General features: G+C 52.6%; 2 protein-coding genes and 1 long non-coding RNA gene across 40 annotated transcripts in view; 1 reads left to right on the forward strand and 2 right to left on the reverse strand.

Annotated features, from left to right (window-relative positions):
- The first annotated feature begins 352 nt into the window (after nt 1-352).
- On the forward strand, nt 353-14,643 carry Treh (trehalase). Its single transcript, XM_052758478.1, has 14 exons — nt 353-1,618; nt 9,515-9,615; nt 9,748-10,061; nt 11,056-11,156; nt 11,300-11,392; nt 11,474-11,590; nt 11,700-11,822; nt 12,057-12,106; nt 12,238-12,432; nt 13,025-13,242; nt 13,467-13,578; nt 13,781-13,893; nt 14,141-14,194; nt 14,417-14,643. Exons 1-14 carry the CDS (start codon nt 1,389-1,391, stop codon nt 14,555-14,557), a joined length of 1,962 nt encoding a protein of 653 aa, XP_052614438.1. The 5' UTR covers nt 353-1,388; the 3' UTR covers nt 14,558-14,643.
- On the reverse strand, nt 9,965-14,525 carry LOC128122775 (uncharacterized). The gene is made up of 3 exons (XR_008222492.1): nt 14,333-14,525; nt 10,517-10,661; nt 9,965-10,049 (listed from the first exon to the last, which is right to left on the reverse strand). It is a non-coding gene; the product is annotated as an uncharacterized LOC128122775 (long non-coding RNA).
- Nucleotides 14,644-14,840: 197 nt separating the features above from the next.
- The window catches only part of Phldb1 (pleckstrin homology like domain family B member 1), a 47,973-nt gene continuing 41,993 nt past the window's right edge, over nt 14,841-20,820 (reverse strand). For 21 of the 38 annotated variants that reach the window (XM_052758455.1, XM_052758451.1, XM_052758417.1 and 18 more), the window contains 3 exons: nt 17,326-17,411; nt 17,128-17,160; nt 14,841-16,218 (listed from right to left, as the gene is read on the reverse strand). In XM_052758455.1, coding sequence (XP_052614415.1) covers nt 16,078-16,218; nt 17,128-17,160; nt 17,326-17,411 — 260 coding nt within the window. In that variant the 3' untranslated portion in view covers nt 14,841-16,077. The remainder of the gene's footprint in view (nt 16,219-17,127; nt 17,161-17,325; nt 17,412-20,820) is intronic. The other 17 variants (XM_052758462.1, XM_052758469.1, XM_052758435.1 and 14 more) reach the window with 2 other exon arrangements.

The raw sequence follows: 20,820 nt of genomic DNA on the forward strand, positions 1-20,820 counted from the left end.
CCAATCACAGGCTGAGATCTGCTCTCAGTCCACACAAGGCAAGTGTGCATTGGTGAAGCCGTCACCCACCGACATCCCTTCCTTTTGCTGTTTATCAATCTGCCTTGCAGGTGGCGGGCTAAAGCTCTCGAACCCCGTACTGCCTCAAGGTGCCATCTGGTTCCTGAATCCCTCCCTCGCTCCAGTAAACACCACTCAGCGTAATTTGTCTGGTTTTTCTTTTAGCGGTGACAACCAGTGCTCAGCCTGGTGACTGCCAGCCTCAGCCCTACAGGAAAGGACATGCCAACCACAGAGCTCAGAAGAAGCCACCGCTGCCAGTAAGCTCTCCTCCCTGCGCCCCCCCCCCCCCCACTCCCACACCTGTTTCAGGCCCAAGACCTGGATGGCCTATATTGTGTCCTTGGAGCAGCCTCCCAAGGGCTCTGTGTCTCTGTCCAACACGCCTCCCCTCCTCACCCGCACCATGTGGAGGCACGAGCTTCTGAAAGCCTAACCCTGCTGCTCTGCTCACAACTTCCACTGGCTCTCTTTGGGGAACTGAATGCCTCTGTGTCTTGACCTTTTCACTAACTGGTGTAGGGTGGTTGTCTGGGCTTCACCCCTGAAGCACCGCCCCAGTAGGCAGCAGGTAACTGTGCAGAGGTGGGGACCCCTTAAGACCTGCAATACATCCGTGCTCATTCTGTTGGCTACCTCATGATCCTGGATCCTGGACGCTGGACCGCAGACCAGGTCAGAGTTCTCCAGAGAGGCGTGTTGGACTGCGCCTCACCTCTCCTGATCCCGTAACTGACCCCCTGGGCTTGCTGTAAGTTGACTCAAAATAAACCCCTTTTGACTATCAGATAAACTGCGTGGAATTGCCTCCTTAATTGCCACTATAAACTGGTGCCAACATGTCCTTTCAGCCTGCCACACAACCTCCCCTGCACTGATGCCAAGTCTCTGGATGCCCCATGTGGTAGAATGGTGTCCTGACTGTATCCCTCAAGACTCCCTGCAGATAGCATCCTACGGTGGGTCTCCCTGACCCATCCCGGAAAGGCCGTCCTGTGTCCTCACAGTGTCTCCCGTAGATAACTATCAGGGTCTGAGTTTGGCATCACACTGGAGAAGCCTTGAGCCACTCTGTCTAAAATGTTAAAAGAAATGCTCCCTTCTGACGTTAGTGACTTGGGAGCCACCCACAGACTTGGTGTCTAACTCATACACGGGTGACCGCAACTGTGGCCCTGGCCCTTGGGTGCCCACACATATGACTCTGAGGAAAGTCCCTGAGCTTGTGACGTCAGCTGGGATTGAGAAATGGAAGAAACAAACACTAATGGTGGCTGATGGGGTAGTTAGTGGCCACTGTGGCTGGAAAGTGCTAACAACACAATGCAATGAAGCACACATCCCACCTTGGGTGGCCACACCTCATGGCCTGGACTTTGCCTGACCTGGGTAGGCAAGTGAAGCAGGCCGTGCCCTGCAAGCCAGAGGTGCCAGGGCTTGCTCATTCAGTTCCAGCCACAGCCACTGTGCCCAGGATGACCTGGGAGCTGCTGTACCTGCTGCTTCTGCTGGGGCTGGGACTCAGGTCCCAGGAGGCCCTACCGCCACCCTGTGAGAGGTAGGAGTTTGGGGAAGCTGAGTGTAGGAAGAAAGGCAGGGGTGGGGGGCTGGGATGAGAGCTACGCTCTGAGGGCCGGCCTCTCAGAGGACAAGGAAGGGGTAGGTCCTGTGCCAGACACCAAACTCACTGTGTCGGGGTGAGCCCAGAACTGTTGACCACAGCCCCAAGCTGTGCTGCTGGCCAGAGCTTACCACCCAAGCTGTTCCTTGGACTGAGCAGGGCTGTTCTCTCCATGGTTTTAGCAAACCTTTCCTAGCCTGGTGTGAGGGGAGTCTAGGACCTGTCAAGAACCCATGAGGTTCAGCCTGCCCTGTTGCTCCCTCTGTGCCCTGGGGCAAGTCAAACCTGTCCCCTGAGCCCAAGCTTCTGCCAGCAAATGCACAGATGAGAGCACCATCCTGCCTCCTGGACATGGCGCTGCCATTCCCTCTTCCACACGGACTCCCACATCACCAGCTCTTGAAAGAAGGGTAAAACCAGAGCCTAGGAGGGAGAAGAGTCAAGGGAAGCTGGGGAGTTAAGTAAGGACTAAACAGAGGTGATACAATGGAGGCATCTCAGAGGAGGCAATGGACAACCAGAATCCTGGAAGGAGCCACCTTTGGGGACAGCCAGGCACAGTCTGCAGTGCAAAGGCTCCCAGGTGTCTTTCAATGGTCACCAAGTCCCAGGAATCTGGGACAGAAGCAGGAACAGGCCATGAGGGGAAAGGAGACCAGTGTTCACGCTCTGGTGGCAGGAAGGGCGGGGCGGAGTCTCTAAGGGGTGCGTTTTGAAGACGGAGTTGTGGAGACTTGTTGATGACCAGCTGTGTAGCACAGAAGGAAAGGAAGGATCTGGAATAATTAGTAGGACTTGTTTGATCAGCAGTAGGCAGGATTTCAGAGTGGCCATGCTATCCAGTCTCTTGAGTCCTGTTAGGCTATTTACAGAGTGTGCACCAGAAGTGCCCACTGCCTGTCCCTGGCACGTCAGGGCTCTACTCGGACAGTCACGTGTGTGCTCGTGGATGACAGCCATTGAAGGGACAGATGTAGAGGGCAGAGTCCAGGAGAGAAGGAACTCAACCTTCCAGCTGTCCTCTCCCAGGGCACGTGCACATGGAGTACTGCCAGCCAGGAGGCTCTCCTGAGTCTCGGTGTTGTTTTTTGTTTTTTTTTTTTCCGGAAGGGGGAGGGGGGTGTCTTCACAGTGACCTCTCCAGGTCTCCAAAGGTTAAACTGATATTGTGTGGCCTGTTGCCCCCACCATTATCCCAGCATTAGTCTAAGATACCCAGTGTGCTCCAAGCCCCATGTAAACGCTCACCAGGCGGCACATTCTGGTGTCTTTGCGCTGTTCTCACAGGTGGCTTGGGGGCTTGGCGATGTGCAGGTGGGAACCAGTCTCTTGTGCAGTTAGAGCTTTTCTGCTCTGAAGAAGGATCCGAATGGTCTTCCTCCTGGGTTCCTGGCAGGTTATCTCTAAGCCTTTGGAACTTCTCACATGTTAGGACTGCCTTCGTTGCTCATCATGGGCCTTCATGGCTTATGAAAATAAGGCGACTTTGTGGCATGTGTGTCCCCAGGGAGCTCATGCTTCCAGGACAACTCGAGATGACAGCAACCACTCCAGAAACACAAGACTATGTTTAGAAACTTGGACGTTTGGGTCACAAGCTATCATTGGAGCTTCAGGGAAAGGAAGGTTCCTGAACATTGCATTCAATCACATGACCGGTGACTCAGTTAATAGTGCTCATTATAATGAGACCCTGACCAAAACTCTAAATTCCAGACACTGGTGAGACTTTCTGGCTGGAGACACCGCAGGAGTTGGGAGGGTGAAATGTCACGATTCCACAGTAAGGGACATCACAGTAGTCGGGACTCTCCCTGTGCTCTCGTGTGGGTCTTCATTTGGCTCATCCTGATTGCTCCCAATAAGAAAAATATAACTAGCTGGGCGGTGGTGGTGCATGCCTTTAACCCCAGCACTCAGGAGTTTGAGGCCAGCCTGGTCTACAAAGCGAGTTCCAGGACAGCCAGGGCTACACAGAGAGACCCTGTCTCAAAAATAAAAGCAAAAGAAAAACACAATCACAGACATGATGATTTCCTGGGTTCTGGGTTCCAGCAAATAATGGATTCTGAGGAGACTATGGGAACCCCCACATTTATACACAGTACAAGTGGTATGAGAACCTTAAGCTTATGACTGTCCTCTTCATAAAGGAAGGGCTGATCCTTTAACCTTGTGTGTGGAATCCGCATGTCTCCAGGTGGCTTGTGCCAGAATTAAATTGCAATTGGTGTTAGTGTGTGATTTAGGAGAATGATGCCAACCCCTGAGGGGACTGTTTGGAAAAAGGAAGGACAAAAGGTCAGGTGATAGGCTGGAGAGATGGTACAGAGGCTAAACGCACTAGCTGCTCTTCCAGAGGTCCTGAGTTCAATTCCCAGCAACCACATGGTGGCTCCCAACCATCTATAATAGGATCTGATGCCCTCTTCTAGTGTGCAGGTTTATATGCAGAGCACTCATAATATATATAATATATGCCAGGTGATGAGAAAGTTTTCATTCTTGGGTGACCACAGGGTTGCTTTGGTACTGAAGAATACTCATGCCAGCCTGGTCTACATAGTGTGTTCCAGAATAGCCAAGGCTACATAGAGAGATCTTGTCTCAAAAACAAACAAACAAACAAAAAACAGAGTAGTTGTGCTGTGGTAAGTTAGCGGTGGGGGGTTTTGAGATGATGGATTCAATTCCTAGGGAACGGACTCTGATAAATGAGGCAAAGGACACCAATAAGAAAAAGCAGGGGCTGAAGAGATGGCTCAGTGTTTAAGAATACACACCGCTCTTTCAGAGGGTTGGAGTTCAGTTCCCGGCACCCACACCTGGCAGCTCACACCTGCTTAGAGCTCCAGCTCCAAGTGACTCCTTGGGCACTTGCTCACACACTCGCTCTCTTTCTTAAAAAATCTTTTAAAAAATACAAGTATAGAAGTAGGATGTGGGGGGTAGCTTCGCTGGGGAAGGGTGAAGTCCGGGGCTTGACCCCAGCACTGCGTAAGCAAAGCGTGGTGGCACCTACCTCTAATCCCAACACTCGGGAGGTGGAGAATTACAAATTCAACGTCAGTCTGAAGGTCATCCTCAGCTATTTAGCAAGCTGGAGGCCACCTTGGGCTACATGAGACCCCATCTCAAAAATTAAACTTGTGAGATGGCTCAGTGAGTCTCACTGTGTAGCCCAGGCTGGCTTCCAACTCTCAATCCTCCTCCCTCACCCACTTGATTGTAGGCATACACCTCCACTCCCAAAGGGATTGATCACCTTCTGTGGAGTAAAGATCAGGCCTTGGCACAGCAGCCTTTGATCACCCAGCATAATCTCTGATACTTTGGACTAGAGACTTTCTAGCTGATAAGGTAATTAGTAGCTTACTATCAGATATTAGTTGAAATTTCCCCTAAAACTAAAGGGCATGAGATATTGTTGGCACCTGAAAGACTATGGCATCCTGGGAAATGTTGGAATAATGCTCTCAGAAAGAGGGCTGTGCCTTATGGACACCCTCAATGGACCCACAGTTTGTTTTATAAATGTCTATTGCAAGGTGAACATGGAGTATGATGTTTTGATTGAAGAAAACAAGAAATCAACTCCATGGGCTGAATTGAGACTTTGCCATTGAGTTTGGGTTTCACCAACTCCTGAGCAGGGACTAATGGCCTGGTTCATAATGGTCAGGCAGAAAGATAATGGAAAAAACAATTACATTAACCTTAAAGGTTTGAGGATATAGCTCAGTTGGTAGACTTCCTGTCTGTCATACAGGAAGTTGATAAATGGGACAGGGTGGTCCATTCTTATAATCCCATTACTCAGGAGGTGGAGGCAGGAGGATCAGAAGTTCAAGATCACCCTTGGCTCCATATCTAGCTCGAGGCCACTCCAGGATGCATAAGACCCTGAATGGAGAAGGAGTAGAATTGGAACAGGCAGTTAAAGACATTTGTCATGTACAGCAGGGAACAGTGAAAGATAAAGATGTCAAAGACTGGCTTGCACACCTTCACACGTGTGTGCTCACACTCAGCATTCGGGGAGCTCTGAAGGACTGTCTGTTAGTATAGGCCTCTGCTTTTCTGGATGACTTAGAGAGCAGGTAGGGTGGACCTGACTAGCCAGTTCTTCTTGTGGGGGAAGGGAACAGTCCAGCTGTTTTCCTGTCCTCTGAGCTTGCTCTCTCTTCCCTGATGCCATGGTCCCAGGAGCAGGACTGCGGCTACACATGCCAGAAGCCAGGGGTGGTTCCCAAGTGAGGACACAAAGCTGGGACTATCAGTCTTCCTGTAAAAGTTCCCAAGGGCCTGCAATTTGTAACCAGTCACTTCAAACGATAAGCAGCCTGAAGACCCTCACATTTACAACTGGCGTCTGAAGTGACGGTTGATTAGACTGTGCCCTAAACATGTGAAGCCTGATTAGTATCAGAACTGAATTGACTATTTCACAGCTATTCTGACCTTGGCCAAGATTCTTTTTTGATTAAATAATTAATTAATTAAATTTGTATTAATTAATTTTGGTTTTTTGAGATAGGATCTCTCTATGTAGCCTTGGCTGTCCTGGAACTCACTGTGTAGACCAGGTTGGCCTCAAACTCATAGAGATCCACCTGCCTTTGCCTCCCAAGTACTGGAATTAAAGACATGTACCACCACGCCTGGCCCATACTTTTATTTATTTATTGTTTTATGTTTAGGAGTGTTATGCCTGTCTGTAAGCACATCCCATGTGTGCAGTGCCTGTGGAGGCCAGAAGAGGGCGTCAGATACCCTGAAACTGCAGTCAGAGATGGTTGCACCATGTGGGTGCTGGGAACTGAACCCAGGTCCTCTGCAAGAGCAGCAAATGCTCTTAAGTGCTGAGCCAACTCTCCTGGCCGCTGGCCAAGACTCACAACAGCACCATCCTATATGTATCTGGACATTTCCACTTAGCAGAGAACTTACATAGAAGACACAGTGTTGGGATCAGTCAGACTATGACTGTATTTGAAAGAATTGATGAAGACTAATGGATTTCAAGAAACAACCAATCTGGCCTAATAACCTCTGTGGGTGTGTTTTACACTAATCTGATAGCCCTCCTTGATCTATTGTCGGGCCTGAGGACCAACTTGGTGGAAGTACTTAGTTCAGAAACTACTACAGGTCTTCTCAGGCCAGCCTCTTCCTTTGGCTCTCTGTCCAGGGGATGCTCTTGCTCCATCTCCCAGTGTATTTGATCATCAGTACCAGTGTCCCCATATGAGTCACTTACATTAGGCAGCTAAACTTACCAGCATGTCAGCACCCCACCACGTCACAGTGCCATTCAGTTTCATTATAGACGACAAGTCTGTGAAAATCACAGAGAAATTTTCTGTGCCTCATCTATTTGCCAAATATGGTGTACAGGCATCACCGCTGGGGTGGGGGCTGTGTGTGTTCATTATTTTCTGAATTCTAGGTTGGTTGGGAACAAAGTCAGTCACCCTATCTCAGTACACAAGCTTGGACCAGATCTGGTTCCCAGGGTGCGTTATTATATTACAGAGCCCAGGCCTTCCCAAGGGAGGGCACAAGTGGTCCTCAGAAGAGTAGCTATCCTTCCCAGTGTCCCAAGGGGTGTGTCTTCTGCCCTTGGAGTAAGGGAGGTCAGAGTGCATGCATATTGTAAGTCTCCAGAGAACATGGTAGAAGGCCATGAGATTGTCCCTTGCAGCTGGCAGCTGAGGCGAAGGGTGTTGCCCATGACTACTTGGCCTCAATATTCATTAAATAACCAGGAGGCCCTGCTGGAGCAGTGTGCTGCTGCCCATCCCCAGGGTTGGATCCTGGCATTATCTAGCATTATTCATGGACTTGGCCTGATCCTCCTCTTCACTTTTCCAACCTTTGTTCCCCTCCCGGGAGAGATCTCCTGCTCTAATTAATTAATCTTTTCCTCTGAATGCTTCTCTTCATTAAAAGTAAGTCCAGGCTGAGCTTAGTGGCACGTTTGGAAATCTCAGCACCCAGGAGGCTGAGGCAAGAGAATCTAGAATTTGAGACCAGCATGAGCTGCGCTGTAACAACCTATCTTATTAAAAAAAAAAAAAGCAGAGGCAGGTGGATCTGTGTGAGTTCAAGGCCAGCCTAGTTTGCACAGTGAGACCCTGTCTCAAAAATAAACACAGAAAATAACTAGAAACTAGAGAGGTGGCTCATCAGTTAAGAGCACTTCCAGAGAACTTTGGTTCAATTCCCAACATGTCCATTTGATGTGAAGTCACTTGGTAGCCTCTGGGGACTGTATCCTTCCCCACACTCTTTCTTCTTTTTTTTTAATTAAAAAATTACATGTGTATGTGTGTGGGCATGTGCATGTGAGTGCAGTGTCCTTAGAAGCCAGCAGAGGGCGTCAGATCCCCTGGGTTACAAGAGGTTGTGAACTACTTGCAGAGGATACTGGGAACTGAATTCAAGTCCTCAGCATCACCAGAATGTGCTCTTAACTGCTGGTCCGTCTCTCCAGCCCCCTCCCCCCTCATCTCTCTCCCTCTCCCTTTCTCTCTTTCGAGTCTCGCTCTGTAACCCAGACTGGCCTCAGACTCCCGTCAGTCCTCCTGCCTCAGTGCTGGGTTTGCAGGAGTAAGCCACCACAAATAGTTACAAGAAGCATACCCTAGTGTTTGTTCTACACTGGCACAGTGCTTTTCTGTCCCAAGACAGAACTTTATAGAGTTCCGAGCAGTTTCATTTACATCCAAGTCTGCACAGCTGCTTTCATGACCCCCTTTAATATCTACAGCGATTTCTGGAAAGTGATTTAATAGTTCAGCTTGTCACTGCCCATCTGCCAGCCATTTGCTATGCCCTATGAATCATTAAAACCTACCCATAAAGACTTTTGAAAAGAAAAATTGTGTGTGTGTAGGGAGGGAGATGTGTGTGTGTGTGTGTGTGTGTGTGTGTGTGTGTGTGTGTGTGTGTGTGTGTATGTAGGGAGGGAGGGAGGTGTGGGGAGGAAGGAGGTGTGTGTGTGTGTGTATGTGTGTGTGTGTGTGTGTGTGTGTGTGTGTGTGTGTGTGTGTGTGTGTACATACCCCTCTGCGTGTACATGTGTGAGACCAGAGACTGATGGCTGATGTCTTCCTTTTAGGCATAGGGACTTTTACCATTCAATTTTGCCATTACCGTGAGGACAACAACACAGACCATGCCAGTAACTGTTCTTACCTCCTGCCAAACCACCTATCAGCAGAGGACATGGCCTTCCAGAAGGACCCTGTGTACACTTCTAAGCCCAGTAACTTTCTGTGGGTCATAGAGAGTTGTTCACAGGACAAGCTTCTCCAGGGCTGTCTAAAGATGGCCCCGGGGAAAGGAAGCTGCCTGCTCATAGATGCAATAGGCACCTCCCTGAATCCCCAAGCCGTGTGCTCTGGAACAAATGATTGCATCATAGGAAGGGTTTTGAGGGGCACTGCCTACTCCTTCTCCTTCTTCTTTTCACAGGGTCTGTCCTGGATCTCTCTCTGTGGACCAGGCTGGCCTCAAACTCAGAGATCTGCCTGCCTCTGCCTCCCAAGTTCTGGGATTAAAGGTGTGCACCACCACACCAAGCTTGGGGAAGATTTATTAAGGCATTTCCACAGCCAGGCCTGGAGACACATGGCTTTAATCCCAGTACTGGGGAGGCAGGGGCAGGCAGGTCTCTGATTTGGATGCCAGCCTGGTCTACATATCGAATTCCAGGACAGCCAGGGCCACATGAGGAAGACGTTGTTGTTGTTGTTGTTGTTGTTGTTGTTGTTTTCTCCCACACCCCAGCCCCATTTACTGACCACTCCCACCCGACTGTCTCTGCAGCCAGATATACTGCCATGGGGAGCTCCTTCACCAAGTTCAGATGGCAAAGCTCTACCAAGATGACAAGCAGTTTGTGGATATGCCGCTGACCACATCTCCAGGTAAAATCACCTTGCCTTCTCCTGAACCTTCTACCTATAGTAGGCAGATGTGGGAGCAGCATAAGCTTCCCTGATCAGGATGTGTCTCGGGGTACCCCACTGACCGACCCCTCGATGTCTCCTGCTCTCCAGAGGAAGTCCTGCAGAGATTCAGCGAGCTGGCCATGGCGTACAACCACAGCATCCCCAGGGAACAGCTTCAGGAGTTTGTCCAGAGTAACTTCCAGCCCGTGGGACAGGAGCTGCAGTCCTGGATCCCAGAAGACTGGAAAGACAGGTACCACTCTGGAGAGAAGACAGGGACAGGGTCCCTCTCTTGGGGCTGCCTCCATGAACCCTGTGGGGTCATCTTTTCTAGCCCTCAGTTCCTGCAAAAGATCTCAGATGCCAAGCTGCGTGCCTGGGCGGAGCAACTGCACCAGATCTGGAAAAAGCTGGGAAAGAAGGTATCAGTGGCCTGGGCCTGCTTCATGGCCTGGCTAACTGCTCCGGGGATGGGACAGAGCCATGCCTGTTGACCCACAATACCTGAGAGCACAGATATTTCCTAAGAACACAGCTCACATCGCTGACCCCTAAATAGAATCCTTATAGAAAGCTTAAAGGGAACATCTGCTTCTAACCCCTCACACCCTCCAGGGAACCATCCATGCCAACCAAGCTAGTCCTGCTACCCGTGGGCTGCCCAGTGCTGCCCCCTGCAGCCTGGAGGAGCACGGCAGAGGTTCATGCCCTCTGCCTCCCTGCCTTCTTGAACTTTAGGAACAGCCCCAGTCCCAAGGACAGTCGCTTTGGCTGCATGTGGCCAACCTGTGTTCAGCCCAGTGCTGAGGGCCTCTCTTTCCTGCCCGGTGGTCTGCCCTAAGACTGCCCAGGACCAGCCAGTCCAGTAGGTCCATACCTGATCCCCATTCTGCTGCTTGCTGACAGTGATCGAGGCAGGTTGAGCTCCCTGCTAACACACTTAGACCTGGCAGAAACAGGCCGAAGAAGGACCCAAGGGGCCCCGTGCCGGTCCTCGATACTCCCGATCTCCTCAACTGCCCCTGGGGAAAGAGCATGGGTTTCATTATTCGAGAAGGACTGGGAGAGAGTGTTCCACCTTCTTTGGCTTCAAGTAGCAGCAGGGGTGTTGCGGGGAGACCTCTACTAGCATTGCCTCATCTGGGTCACCACAAAGGATAGTGCCAGTGGTCGCCTGCCTGATGCCATGTGGAGTGGCCGGGCCTCAGCATACCATTAAGTTGAGCCAGGCCCCCAGAGGCTGGCAGGTGCGGAGTGAGGACTCTAAGACTCCAGAAGCTGGCCTGGGCTACACAGCATGGCAGAAGGGAGGAGAACCAGCCTCCCCAGGGCTGCCAGGCCCTCGGCCCCCACCCTCCACAGCTGCCACCCTCAGGCTGATGCTGGGCTCCCCTCGCCCCCGTTTCTTGACTCCAGATGAAGCCAGAAGTTCTCACCCACCCCGAGAGGTTCTCCCTGATCTACTCAGAACACCCCTTCATTGTGCCTGGAGGGCGTTTCGTCGAATTCTACTACTGGTGAGTGTCCACGCCCGAGAGGCTAGGGGCTCATGGAGGCTGGCAGAACCATGTGGTGGCGAACCCAGGGCCAGAACCCTCCAACATGGGAGTGAAGGGCAGAGGGGGAAGGCTGGGTGATGTCTGCCTACTCCTTCCATCAGGGACTCCTACTGGGTGATGGAAGGTCTGCTTCTCTCCGAGATGGCCTCAACGGTGAAGGGCATGCTACAGAACTTTCTGGATCTGGTGAAGACGTAAGAAAGAATCACAGGCAGGGAGCTGGGCTTGCCTTGCTGGTGGGCCAGGGAGTATCTAAGCAGAGTCCCTCTTGGCAGCTACGGACATATCCCTAATGGTGGACGTGTGTATTACCTGCAACGGAGCCAACCCCCACTCCTGACTCTCATGATGGAGCTATACGTGACTCACACCCAGGATGTCAGCTTTCTGCAGTGGGTACCCTGCCCATGCTGGCCTGCTGGCATATCCTATGCTGGAGACTCCCCAGGGCCAAGGGCAGTGGCTATGTACATGGTCTGAGGTGTTGCTTGCCCCACCCAGGGAGAACATCGGAACCCTAGCCTCGGAACTGGACTTCTGGGCTGTGAACAGAACTGTCTCTGTGAGCTCAGGAGGGCAAAGCTATGCCTTGAACCGTTACTATGTCCCTTATGGGGGACCCAGGTGAGAAACTGGCCTGCCATCAGCCCCTTGTCTGCTCACTCTGATGGGAGCATCTCTGTGGACCTAGAGCTGGAGGGGGTGACTAAGCTTATCGGATGCGACCCTGAGAGCCTGAGGTCCCCTTATGCTGTGTGTGTCAGGGGGCGGGGGGCTGAGTTAAGATGACCAAACCTTCTGGTTGAGCCGAGTGGCTTAGTACCTACTGATGCCACGCCTTGTCCTCCTCTTCGATAGGCCAGAGTCCTACAGCAAGGATGAGGAGCTGGCGAACACTGTGCCAGAAGGTAAACAGGAAGAGGAGGAGGAGGAAGGGCTGATGGGAGGGGGGTGAGCCTCCGCACATTTCTGGCTTTGATCTGTGCCTGCTTGCCCCTCCAGTCAGTTCTGGCCTGGGGTTGCTATTCTGTCCTTACAGGGGACCGAGAGACTCTGTGGACTGAGCTTAAGGCTGGGGCTGAGTCTGGCTGGGACTTCTCTTCACGCTGGCTTGTCGGAGGCCCAAACCCGGATTTGCTTAGCAGCATCCGAACCAGCAAAATGGTACCCGTCGACCTGAATGCTTTCCTGTGCCAAGCAGAGGAGCTGATGAGTAACTTCTACTCTAGACTAGGTGAGTACCCCATGAGAGGAGACAGTCCAGTGTGGGCTCCTGCACCAGCCTTGGCCGTGGAACTGGAGGGAGAGCTCCCCAGCGAGTTCGAGCCTTCACCTTGACAGAGGCATTGACAGAAGACAAGGTCTCAGGAGCCTGCCCTTGTCTTCACACCCCCGTCCCTTTTGCTCTATGAGGACCTCTAGGGCCAGTGAGGGGACACTCTGGTGCATACATCAGATCTCTCCATTCCCCAAAGCTTTCCTTAGCTCCTTCAGAGCAAGAGTCGTCAGAATGATGAACTTGGGAGGCAGACCAGCAAGTCCCTGTGAGCTGGGCAGGACCATTAGTTCAAGGAGCCATGGATTCTAGTGGGCACTGGGGAATCACCGTCCTGGTCCCTAGGATTCTTAGCCTGTGTGGACACCTGCTGTGGATGATTGATTGATAAATAAAACACTGATTGGCCATTAGCTCAGGCCTGGAGAGAAAAACTCTAGCTACAGGCACCACATATGGAAGAGGGCAAGATAAAGACATCTAAAGCCAGGGACGCAAGGGCAGTGCTCAGGTTCCTGCCTGGTGAGACTAAAGGCAGTGTGCCACACAGGGAATGACACCCAGGCCACAAAGTACAGAAACCTGCGGTCCCAGCGCTTGGCCGCCATGGAGGCCATCCTGTGGGACGAGCAGAAGGGAGCCTGGTTCGACTATGACTTGGAAAAAGGGAAGAAGAACCTGGAGTTTTATCCCTCCAACCTCACCCCACTCTGGGCTGGCTGCTTCTCAGACCCTAGCGTCATTGACAAGGCTCTGAAATACCTAGAGGTGAGGGGACTGGGGGCGGGTCTGGCATCCTGGAGGCAGGACCCTCCCTTCCCTGGGGGCCATGCCTGTCTCAGCCCGCAAGTCTCTCTGAGGCCACTGGGAGCAGCCGTGAGGCAGGAAGAGAAGGGTCAGGAGGGGCGGATCTGCCTTCCCTGGGGGCCCAGTGTCCTTGGCTCTGGCTTCAGCCACCACCCACAGTCACATCAATGCCTGGAACCTTCTAGGACAGCCAGATCTTGACCTACCAGAATGGGATCCCGACTTCTCTTCGCAACACAGGCCAGCAGTGGGATTTCCCTAATGCCTGGGCCCCCCTGCAGGACCTGGTCATCAGAGGTAGGAAAATAGGCAGCTGGTAGGCCCAGCCCGCCTCTCCTTCCCTCCAATCCCAGGCCCTGGATTAAGAACATGTGAGTCCATAGGTCCAGAAAGGAGATCTGAGGGCCTAGACCCCCTTCCTGCCTTGGGGAGAGAAAGGCTTCAGAGATCCAGGATGGGGTCTCTGAATACTCAGGCCTTGTCTGGGGTGGGGTCTTAGGTTTGGCCAAGTCAGCATCCCCACGGACTCAGGAGGTGGCTTTCCAGCTCGCCCAGAATTGGATCAGGACCAACTTCAAAGTCTACTCCCAAATGTCAGCGATGTATGAGAAGGTGAGCAGCTGGCTGGGGGTCAGCCTGTCTTATCAGGGTCTCCTTTCATGACACAATGAATGTGTCAGGCATTGCCAGGCCTAAGACAGCCAATACAGTGCGGCCCCCAGTGGCCATTCTTGGGCACTGCAGGGGCCTGAGCAGCAGCCTGGTGCAGACTTGTGTTCCTTCAGTGGGTGCTGTCCCTATAGCTAGGGTGGTTGGCTTAGGGGCAGTACCCACCTCTAACTCGGGATTTTGTCCCTAGTATGACATGAGCAACGGTGGACATCCAGGTGGAGGAGGGGAGTATGAAGTTCAGGTGAGCAGCTAGCGTAAGCTGGTCAACACCGTTACAGGCAACTCCTGGGATCTGCTGTCCCCCAGAACATGTATGTCCCCTTAGGTCTGAGACGCTCAGTAAGTGAGCCCATGAGGGGAGATTCTGAATGGTAATCACCTGTGCCCCTGAGGCCACCATCATTGGGGAGGGGGGATCCCCAAAACAGGTCTTGGGAGCCTCAGTGATCTGGCCTCTCTCCAGGAAGGATTTGGTTGGACCAACGGAGCGGCTCTGGTGCTTCTGGACCGCTATGGTGACCAGCTGACTTCAGGGACCCAGTTGGCTTCCCTGGGACTCCACTCCCTGGTAGCTGCCCTTCTTGTCAGCCTTCTGCTATGGTGACCACAAGGAACAAGAATGGCCTCACTGTGGGAACTTCCTCCACTGGCTCCACCCCTCCCTTCTCCTGCCTCACCCCCCCCCCCCCCCCCCCCCCCCCCCCGCCTCCCAGCTGTCCTGTTCACAGTGCACCAGGACAAGAAGTGATCAGGAGGTCAAGACTGTGGACGGGATTCCCTCCGGTAGCCCACACTAGGGCGGAAAGCCCTACTCTTGGGAAAATGGAATCCAAATGCCTGAAACACCCCACTGGGTACCACATACAACCTGGACTTCCACACACACGTACATAGTCAAAATGCTTTTTATTATTGTTCTGCTGAAATGCTTACAAATACTGCAAAACACCCAGCCAGGCCCAGCAACCCAGGGTCCAGTGCTGGGGAGGGCAGGGAAGGTGGCTTAGTGTTAAGGCGCAAAGGCTGAAGCCAGCCAGCTGAAGACTTGATCCCCACTCTTTACCCATCGCCCTTGGGAAACTGAGGGGAGGGTACCACAGCTCAGGGCCTCTGCTTCCGCCCTCCCCACCCACAGCTCAGGCTTCCTTCTGGACGCCCCGAGCCACCCTCACTGGGAACTAATCCCGTCAGAATGGGAGGACAGAATCTTAGCCTCCTCTCCCTCACTGCTGCCGTTCCTCTGGTCTGGGATCCCCCAACACCATCCCTTCTGGCTCTAAGCAAGGCACGGTGGAAGGAGAGGGCTGGACTAGGGGCTTGAGACCAACGCAGCAGGGGGGCGGTGTGTCCTCCTGCCATGTGACACGCCCCCAGGCCTGGGGTGGAGAGATGATGGCACGTACCTTCACGTGGCCCACAGCTGAAGCAGTGGGCTGAGCCACAGAGGGGCCGTGGCAATTAGTGTGTAACCATGGTGATGAAGCAGTCACCATGGGGACCATGGTGATGGGTCTGCAACAGGAGGATGGGGGCTGGACCTCCAGGATGACACCTGAGGTCTCCGGTCCTTGAGCAAAGTAGTGAAAGTATGGAGAGGTGGGAGAATGAGGCGGCAGAACGGGGCTGGGCAGTGCAGGTCTGAGCTGTTCTCCAACTCCACACCACGTGGCTCTGCTCAGTACCCCCCAGGCCCCTGCACGGGGGTGAGATGAGAAGGGGATCTTTGGCAGATTCTGGTACCATAATTTGTCCTTTACAAAGAGAAAACAAGCTGGGATGAGCGAGGGCCAGGACAGAGGTGAGAGCCCCGCTCTGCGACTCCTCTTCGGGCCTGCCAGACCCAGGAGGGAACCCTGAACTTCTGGGCTCCCAACACACAACAAAGCCTCTCCCTCTTCCTCTCCTCTCTGCTGGCCCTTTAGGGACCCAAGCCCCACCCTCAAGCACCAAACTCCTCACAGAACAATTTGTCTTCTTGCACAAAAGCCCTGGGGGGACTCTACTACATCCTGAGCCTCTGTGGCCCGGTGCCCAGTGTGCCGCCGTCTCCAGGGATAAGCCGAGCAGCAAGTGGCAGGGCATGGGTCCTGCGGCTGACCTGGGGACCCAGGCGGTGCATGGTAGTTAGTTCATGAACTGAGTGTAGCCCTCAGCTCCTGTGACGATGACATCCATCCAGATGCGCATGGCCTCTGCAGATGGGGCCACCATGTAGTACAGCCGGTCGTGGGTCTTCACGCAGAAGGTGAGGGCAGGATTCGGACTCTGCCAAGGCAAGACAGGAAGTGCTAAGGTGGAACTCCATGCCCAGAACATTTTGTCCACCTGCCTCTTGTCTGCCTTCTTCCTCAAAGTCCCAGGAAATCCTGAATTTATGGCTGAGCCTTTTTTGGCCGGGGGTGGGGGCGGCGAAGAGAACACAGGGGTTCAAGAGAGGGTTACTTTGTGTAGCCCTGGCTGTCCTGGAACTCTGCAGACCAGGCTGGCCTCCAACTCATAGAAATCCACCCGTCTCTGCCTCCTAAGTGCCGGGATTAAAGGCGTGTGCCACCACCACCTGGCCTAAGGCCGAGTCTTAAACAGGCCAAAGCCTAGTCCCCAGGGGTCCACAGGTTTTTGTTCTACCACGTGGCAGTATTAGGTTCTCTAAACTTTTGCAACCCCAAAAGGGGCATGCCTCAGTTCCAAAATTAATACAAGAGAACCTGTCACAAGGGTTGTCCCAGTGAGAACCAGATTCTCTTCTAAGCCAAAAAGCGGCAGGAAAAGGCTCTAAGTAGGAGGTTGGCCCAGACCCTAGAGGAGCAGAGGTCAGGGTTAGGTGGGGTCTGAGGGCTGGCAAGAGACAGGGCAGCTTGCATAAGGCTAGCTGGCTCAGCCTCCAACAACTCCTTTTATCAATTCCGCGTCTCCGATCTAGTGCCTGCACTTCCCACCGACCCCTCCAGCTCCCCTCCAGTCTGTACTGTCCGCCTCCCTCCGGGCTACACCAGCTGTCAGGGCCAGAGAGGAAGGCAACAAGTGGGTTCCAATCCACAGGAGCTCCTTGCTCCCTCCTCTCTCTGGCCTGGAGCTCGTTAGAGGACTGGAAGGGGAGTCAGGGGTCAGGGGTCATAGGACACAGGAGCTGTTAATGTGAGCAGTTCTAGTTAAAGGCGTGAGGGGTAGGGGTACCTCAGTCACCATAGTGAAGTGGAAAAGCCTTTTCTGGGAGGGGGAGAGGAAGAAAGGAAGAGAAAACTGGTAAAAAGAGTGAGGAGGAAGCGGAGCCTGGGCAGAAGACAGGCCCAAGGCCTTTGCGCCCAGAACACGCCATGACACCCCTTCCTGATGGCTATCCCCGCAGCCACACCCTGGTCCTCGCTGCCTCACCTTGGCTGCGCTGCGCAGGTGGTCATAGTACACTTCCTCGATGGCCTGGAAGTAGATGACCCCCTTCAGCTTTGTTTCGTGCTTGTCTGCAAAGGAATGAGGGTGGACTGAGCGGAACAGAGCACCGAGCGCCCCAAGTCTGAGCTCTCTTCCTCATCTGGGGAAAGGCTTGCAGTCTTGGCTTCTACAACTCCAACACTGAGTCCAAGAGGGAACCTCGGCACAGGTGTAAGGTGAACTGGAACTCAGCTGAGGTGCGATCTACCGAAGACAAAGCTACAGCCCGCAGGAGCAAAACTGGTGAAGCTCTTCCGGATAATTCGACCATGTCATCAAAAGTAGGGCACTTGGAATCCTAACAACTTGCTGAGGCTGAGGCAGGATGATTTCGAGTTCCAGGCCAGCCTAAAAATAATAATCTCTAAAATGCTAGTCAGTGGTGGCACAGGACTTTAATCCCAGCACTCGGGAGGCAGAGCCAGGTGGATCTTTGAGTTTGAGGCCAGCCTGGTCTACGGAGTGAGTTCCAGGACAGCCAGGGTTACACAGAGAAACCCTGTTCCCAAAAAACAAAACAAAAAACCCTCTAAAATCATAATTACATTAAACAAATATAAATAATAAACTAGAAAGACTTTGATCTTTCTAGGCCAAAGTTCCAGGCCAAGCAGAACTATATAGTGAGACCCTGTATCAACAAACAAGTAACAACAAAAAATAATTTATCGGACGTATATAAAAATAACAGCTTTACAACAGTCACTACAGCTTTTTGTTTTGTTTTTCGAGACAGGGTTTCTCTGGGTAGCCCTGGCTGTCCTGGAACTCACTCTGTAGACCAGGCTGGCCTCCTCGAACTCACAGAGATCCACCTGCCTTTGTAGCGCTGGGATTGAAGGCGTGCGCCACCACTGCCTGGCAGCTTGTTATAAGAACACTAACTATGCCCCTAGTGGAGATGGGTTAGCAAATTAGAGTGTACCATGTGGTGGAATGGTACATAGCTGCTGTTACAGAAGATGATACAGAATTTGTGTGTGTGCTGTACAGGCACATGTGTGAGGATTTGCATGCCCGTGCACACACACTCAAGAGGCCAGAGAAGGATGTCACTCTCTACCATATTCCCTTGAGACACTGAACCTGGAGCTGGGTTGGCAGCCAGCCAACCCCAGCCATCCTCCTGTCTCCACCTGTCAGTGCTGGGGTAACAGGTATACACGGGGTACACAGAATACTGGGATTTGCACTCAGGTCCTCATGCTTGAGTGGTAAGTGCTCTACCCACTAGGCCATCTCTCCAGCCCCAAGAAACATTTGATACAGATATAGGTGAGGGAATAAATCTATAAAACCCCCCAAGTGCTAAGTATACAGTTGTAGACATATTTGAAACAGAAAAACTGCTGAGAGACCTTAAGGCAAACAGGACAATGTATTGGCTGCTACCATTTGTATATGAGAAGGGGATAAGAATGTTGTTAGTCGGAATATGTGCACACCTAAAATCCCAGCATTTGAGAAACACAGGCAAGAGGATAAAGAGTTCAAGACCAGTTCTGACTACATAGTGAGCTTGAGGCCAACCTGGGCTACACGAGACGGTGTCTTACTTTCAGAACAAAACAAAACAAACCAACAAAAAACACTGATCAAATGGTACAGCCGACACTAGCTCGGGGCCTGCGGGAGATGGCGGTGCCGATCACTGAACTCCGAAGTGACAGATATTAGTAAGCTCCTCCCATGGGTCCCTTGCCACACTCCAGGTTATTTCAGGCCCAATCCCCTGCACTAGCCTCCTAAAGGTCCTGCCCAGCCTCCAGCCCTGCTACTCACCTGCCCCGATGACGACGAGACAACGTGGGATGAGTCTGAAAACAAGCCTGCTGCTTCAGTGTACGAACACCTCTGACGGTTCCTCTTTGGAGAACCAACCTCCTCCTCTGTGTCTTGGCACAGACAAGTGCCAACGCATCCCTCCAGCTTGTCTCACAGCCTCCTCCACACAGAGTTCTGTGGAGTCACTACACCTCTCACTTGGAAAAGCAGCCTCACTCTCCCTACACAAGGACCAGCTCTTCCCGCCCATATTCTTGGCAAACTCCTAACCCACCTTCCAGACCCACTGCAGACCACAGACCACTACAACAGAAAAACATGAATCCTCGGCGCAGCACTCGACACACTGAATCTGAACCTTTGTTGTCTACATCCGTGTCCTCCTCCAAGAGCAACAGCTACGTGCCAGGCACACAACAGGTGCTCAGTCATTGTAGAATGACTGAGGCCTAGGTACTGGCACCTGAAAAGAAATCACAAACCCTTTCTGCCGGGAAGCTACAACACGGTGAGAAGGTACAGGCACGCAGCCTCGTCATGTGCCAGTGTGGCCAGGAGTTCAGGAGCACCCTGCCGCATCTGAGGGTGTTAAGAGTGTGAGAGGCGACAGCCCATTCCGAGCATCCAGCGGAGCCTGGCACGGACCGCGGCATCTGTCACTACAGCATTACGCTCAGGGCTGATGTCACACAGGCAGACTGGGATGAGTACTGAAGAGGGTGGGACCCACTCCAGGGAAGGTGGAGCCTCGGAGGGGCTCACCCAGGTTAGTCTCTTGTTGTGATTTCCTGTAGGAAGGAAGAGGGGGCAGGCCCAACAGGCAAGCCACACCCGTCTCAACATTTCCTCCTCTGACATAAGAAGCCTGGCCCCCCTCCCGCGGCCCCCCCCTTCTTCTTTCACTGGAAATAGTAACAGGCTCCTGCCCACACTTCCGTCCCGCCCACCTATCCTTGGTCTTGTGCAATCTGGCTTCTGCCTCCTTGCATGGTGAGAAGCCTTCTCTCCACAAATCTCAGTCTCGGAGTCAAATGGCCCTTGGGCCACATCATTCTTGGCCTTTGGGCAATATCTATCATTGCTGGCGACACCTTGGGCTTACAAATGTCTGTTCCCTTGGCCGGCTTCCTTCTCTGTCCCCGCTGCCCGCCTAAATGTGATCTCCTTTTGTTTCACAGACATGAAGCGAGATCACATGTGCCAAGTGCCAGCCCAGCACCTGGCATGCACTCAGAGCCAGCTCCCTGCTTCCTGCCCTTCTGCCTCTGCCGATTTCGTCCTGCCTCTTCCCCACAAGTGGTGGTCTCTCCCCTCTGCTCTGCCTCGTGGTTGCTCTGACACCTTGGACAATTAGGCTTTCTGAGCCTCATTTTTCTTACACACAAAGTGGGTCATTCTGGCAAAAATGAGATGAGCCGATGCATACACAGTACTGATCATGCAAGTGTTTGATGAACAGGACTTGCATTTGCTGAGACTAGTACTCCAAGACGTTCAACTAGGGTCTCCCTCACAGCCTAGCCTTTCTCCTGGACTTAGCTCAATGCACCTCAGCCTCTGCATGTCTGAAGTGGAGCTCTGCTTCCCAGGCTGACAAGGTCCCTCTACTGTCCTAGCCTAGGTTTCTGACTCTCCACATCCAGGACCCAGGGT

Source organism: Peromyscus californicus, unplaced genomic scaffold (genome assembly GCF_007827085.1).
Source record: "Peromyscus californicus insignis strain IS unplaced genomic scaffold, ASM782708v3 Scaffold_11__1_contigs__length_118956290, whole genome shotgun sequence".
NCBI lineage: Eukaryota > Metazoa > Chordata > Mammalia > Rodentia > Cricetidae > Peromyscus > Peromyscus californicus.

What these genes read in the sequence shown, in the direction of transcription:
- Treh (XM_052758478.1), top strand. Translation starts at nt 1,389, where the DNA reads ATGAAGCACACATCCCACCTTGGGTGGCCACACCTCATGGCCTGGACT. An exon ending in TTTCTGGATCTGGTGAAGAC is followed by an intron (nt 11,393 to 11,473) that starts GTAAGAAAGAAT and finishes CCCTCTTGGCAG; the next exon opens with CTACGGACATATCCCTAATG. An exon ending in GAGGGGAGTATGAAGTTCAG is followed by an intron (nt 14,195 to 14,416) that starts GTGAGCAGCTAG and finishes GCCTCTCTCCAG; the next exon opens with GAAGGATTTGGTTGGACCAA.